The sequence below is a fragment of the Lathyrus oleraceus genome, chromosome 2, assembly GCF_024323335.1.
Source record: "Lathyrus oleraceus cultivar Zhongwan6 chromosome 2, CAAS_Psat_ZW6_1.0, whole genome shotgun sequence".
In the NCBI taxonomy this organism is placed as follows: Eukaryota; Viridiplantae; Streptophyta; class Magnoliopsida; order Fabales; family Fabaceae; genus Lathyrus; species Lathyrus oleraceus.
The window spans coordinates 196755226-196758635 of NC_066580.1; the positions used below are offsets into that span (position 1 = coordinate 196755226).

General features: G+C 35.8%; 1 protein-coding gene and 1 pseudogene across 1 annotated transcript; both read left to right on the plus strand.

Annotated features, from left to right (window-relative positions):
* The first annotated feature begins 358 nt into the window (after positions 1–358).
* On the plus strand, positions 359–1709 carry LOC127122575 (ribonuclease H2 subunit A). The gene is made up of 6 exons (XM_051052887.1): positions 359–658; positions 742–865; positions 975–1062; positions 1193–1330; positions 1412–1499; positions 1597–1709. Exons 1-6 carry the CDS (start codon positions 502–504, stop codon positions 1707–1709), a joined length of 708 nt encoding a protein of 235 aa, XP_050908844.1. The 5' UTR covers positions 359–501.
* Positions 1709–3208, plus strand: LOC127122577 (DEAD-box ATP-dependent RNA helicase 15-like; annotated as a pseudogene).
* Positions 3209–3410: the final 202 nt, after the last annotated feature.

The window sequence follows — 3410 nt, forward strand, 5'->3', positions numbered from 1 at the left end:
CCCAGTTATCGATGTCGCAATCACCACTACGCCAAAAATGACTTTTAACAGCGCATCTTAGACAGCGCTTTTAAAAGAAAGCGCTGTCTAAGGTTAAAATTAAAATAAAACACGGAAAATGTTCCAAAAAAATAATGAAAGCGCTGTCTAAGGGGGGGTCTTAGACAGCGCTTTCTAAAAGCGCTGTCTAAGACCCCCCCTTAGACAGCGCTTTTAAATATAGACCTTAGTCAGCGCTTTTGATAAAGCGCTGTCTAAAGTCTTTAAATTAAAAAAAAAATTAAAACCAAAAGCGCTGTCTAAAGTCTTTATTCCCTCCATGTCACGAAAAAAAAGTTATTCCCTCCCAAATCCTAAAAATCCTACATTCTTCTCCCAAACCCTCAATCAGAGCTTGCTTCTCTTTCTCCCAAATCCACTCCCCCTTCTTCCAACCCTCAATCAGAGCTTGTTTATCCTGTGTGAAAGATTCTTCCCCTAAACCCCATTATATGTGCGAAAATGGGATCCGAAGCTATGGTTCCAGAATGGGCATCGGAGCCTTGCATAATGGGAATCGACGAAGCCGGAAGAGGTCCCGTTCTTGGTCCTATGGTCTATGGCTGTTTATACTGTCCTCTCTCCTATAAGAAAACCCTAGCTACTTTGAGTTTCGCCGGTACTTTCTCAATCAACTTCATTCTCTTTTTTTTCTGATTATTTTATAATCAATTAAATTGGCACCAATGATTGTTCAAACAGATTCTAAGACTCTGAAGGAAGAGAAGAGGGAGGAATTATTTGAAGCTTTGAAAGGCAACGATTCTATTGGATGGGCTGTTGATGTCATTGATCCAAAGGAACTCTCTGCTAAAATGCTCAAGAAGTAAATCTATAAACCCTAGTTAGTTAGCTTTTGATTTTGTTGTTTTTCTGTTCTGGTGAATTTCAAATTGTTGTTTCTTCCGTTTTGTAACTTTTTGTAACTCTAACAGGAATAAGATAAACTTGAATGAGATATCACATGACTCTGCTATGGGCCTCGTTGATAGGGTCCTCAAAATCGGAGTGCTTCTAACCGAGGTAAAATCGGCTACTGAAAGAGAAAATTGAGGCTTTTGTAACTTTTATTGTTAAAGTACTTGGGTAGTAATGTTAAGCAGATAATTGAATTATTAGAGATGTAATGTAATGTATGATTTGTGCTTTTCAGGTTTATATTGATACGGTCGGAGATCCAGGGAAATATGAGGCAAAAATGTCTAAAAATTTCCCATCTATCAAATTTGTGGTTGCTAAGAAAGCTGATAGTCTTTATCCTGTTGTCAGTGGTGCAAGTATAGCTGCAAAGGTATTTAACTCTCTTCTAAAACTACATCAGTATACTATAATGTTTTATTGTTTACTTAAAATCTTTAATCCAACCTTTCAGGTTACGAGGGACCGAGCTGTAAGAGATTGGGTGCTCGATGAGACTGCTGATAATATACACAGGAACTTTGGTTCTGGATATCCTGCAGGTGAGAGTGTCATGAGTACATCGCATATGATATTGAGTATTATATTGATTTACATTGTAATTATAATAAATATGGTTTTGTTTCTTTGTTAATGTAGATCCCGCAACCAAGTCTTGGCTAGAAAATCACAAACATTCTATCTTCGGTTTTCCAACATTGGTTCGGTTTAGTTGGGGAACTTGCAGCACTTATTTTAAAAGTGGTAAATAGAAGTTTTCTGCAAGGAGACAAAACAGGCAGACAAGAACTGTGATTCAAGGGATCTACATCCATCATTCATTTCGTTGTGGATTTCCTTAGCTTGAGCATGGACTCTAACATAATTTACTGTCAAATTTGTTCCTTTCAGCCTATGGAAATTTATGTTGACGATGAAGCCAAGTTAACCCTTCATGGACTTGTTCAGGTAGGCTTTTTGCAAGTTACTTGCTTATATCTTTTAAAGTTGTCCTCTTAAAATGTCTGGTTTGTATGACTTTTACCTTGTTTGTTGTGGCAGCACTACATCAAATTGAAAGAGGAGGAGAAAAACCGCAAATTGAATGATCTTCTTGATGCCCTAGACTTCAACCAAGTTGTTATCTTTGTGAAAAGTGTTAGTAGAGCAGCTGAGCTGGACAAACTACTCATAGAATGCAATTTTCCATCTATATGCATTCACTCTGGCATGTCCCAGGAAGAAAGGTTTGTTTTATGAGATAACATGGGATGCTTAGGAAGTGTTTTCATTGATGTTGGTGATTCAAATGGCCAAATTTTGTATGTTTTGTTATTATGTTCTCTTTTCAAAAGTTTTTTGGGATTTAATATACGTTTGTCTATAAGCATTTTTAGTACTCATCAAGGGTATCCGGGATATTATATTTCAAAACAAAATAGCACACTTCTATGAAATTTTTAAATACAAGAGATTTGTTTGATGCTATTACTGAGGAATGAGTGTTTCAATGCTCTAGTGCTATAGCAAAGACCACTTTTGATTTGAAAGAACAAGTTCATATTTGTAAATTTTTTAACTTTTAAAATTATGAATGGCAAATGAAGTTCAGGGGAGAAGTGTTTCTCTTGGTACCTATACCTTAATTTTTTATGGTCAACTTCGTTGCAGTCGGCTTAGTTTATTAATTTGCTGTTTTGTCATTGTCTTCTTTACCCTGTTTCACTGTTACGAAGTCTTGTATGAACAATGACATTTGTGTACAGTCTTCAATGATTTTGTAGGTTAAAGCGTTATAGAGGTTTCAAGGAGGGGCATACAAGGATTCTTGTTGCTACAGATTTGGTTGGTAGAGGGATTGACATTTAACGTGTCAATATTGTTATAAACTATGACATGCCTGATTCTGCAGACACTTACTTGCACAGGGTATAAATAAACATGATCTGTCATGATTTTGATATTCCATTTATTTTTATCATTAAATTTTGGTTCATCTGACTCTTTTGGAGGAACACTGTACAGGTTGGCCGTGCTGGAAGATTTGGTACCAAAGGCCTTGCAATCACATTCGTTTCATGTTCTACTGATGTTGATGTTCTCAACAATGTAAGTGGCAAACTTCTTGTCATTATTATTTTGTTGTCCATTAGCATTTCTAATTATGTTTTGGTGTGGTTTGCAGGTTCAGTCAAGGTTTGAAATAGATATAAAGCAGCTTCCTGAGCAGATTGATACTTCTACCTACAATATGTGCTTTTTCATTCATTGATTTTAATTCTTGTAATTGTTTGTAGAATTTAATTGGAATTATAGTTTAGAAATTTATCAATTTATCTTATGTTTTTCTCCGGATAGTCCATTTTTTTTCCATTGAATTCCTCTCAAATTCCATTTATCTAATGTTGAGTCTCTTCTTACTTGGTTTTCGACTATTTGCAGTGCCATCATAGAGGGCAACATTTGAGCTATTC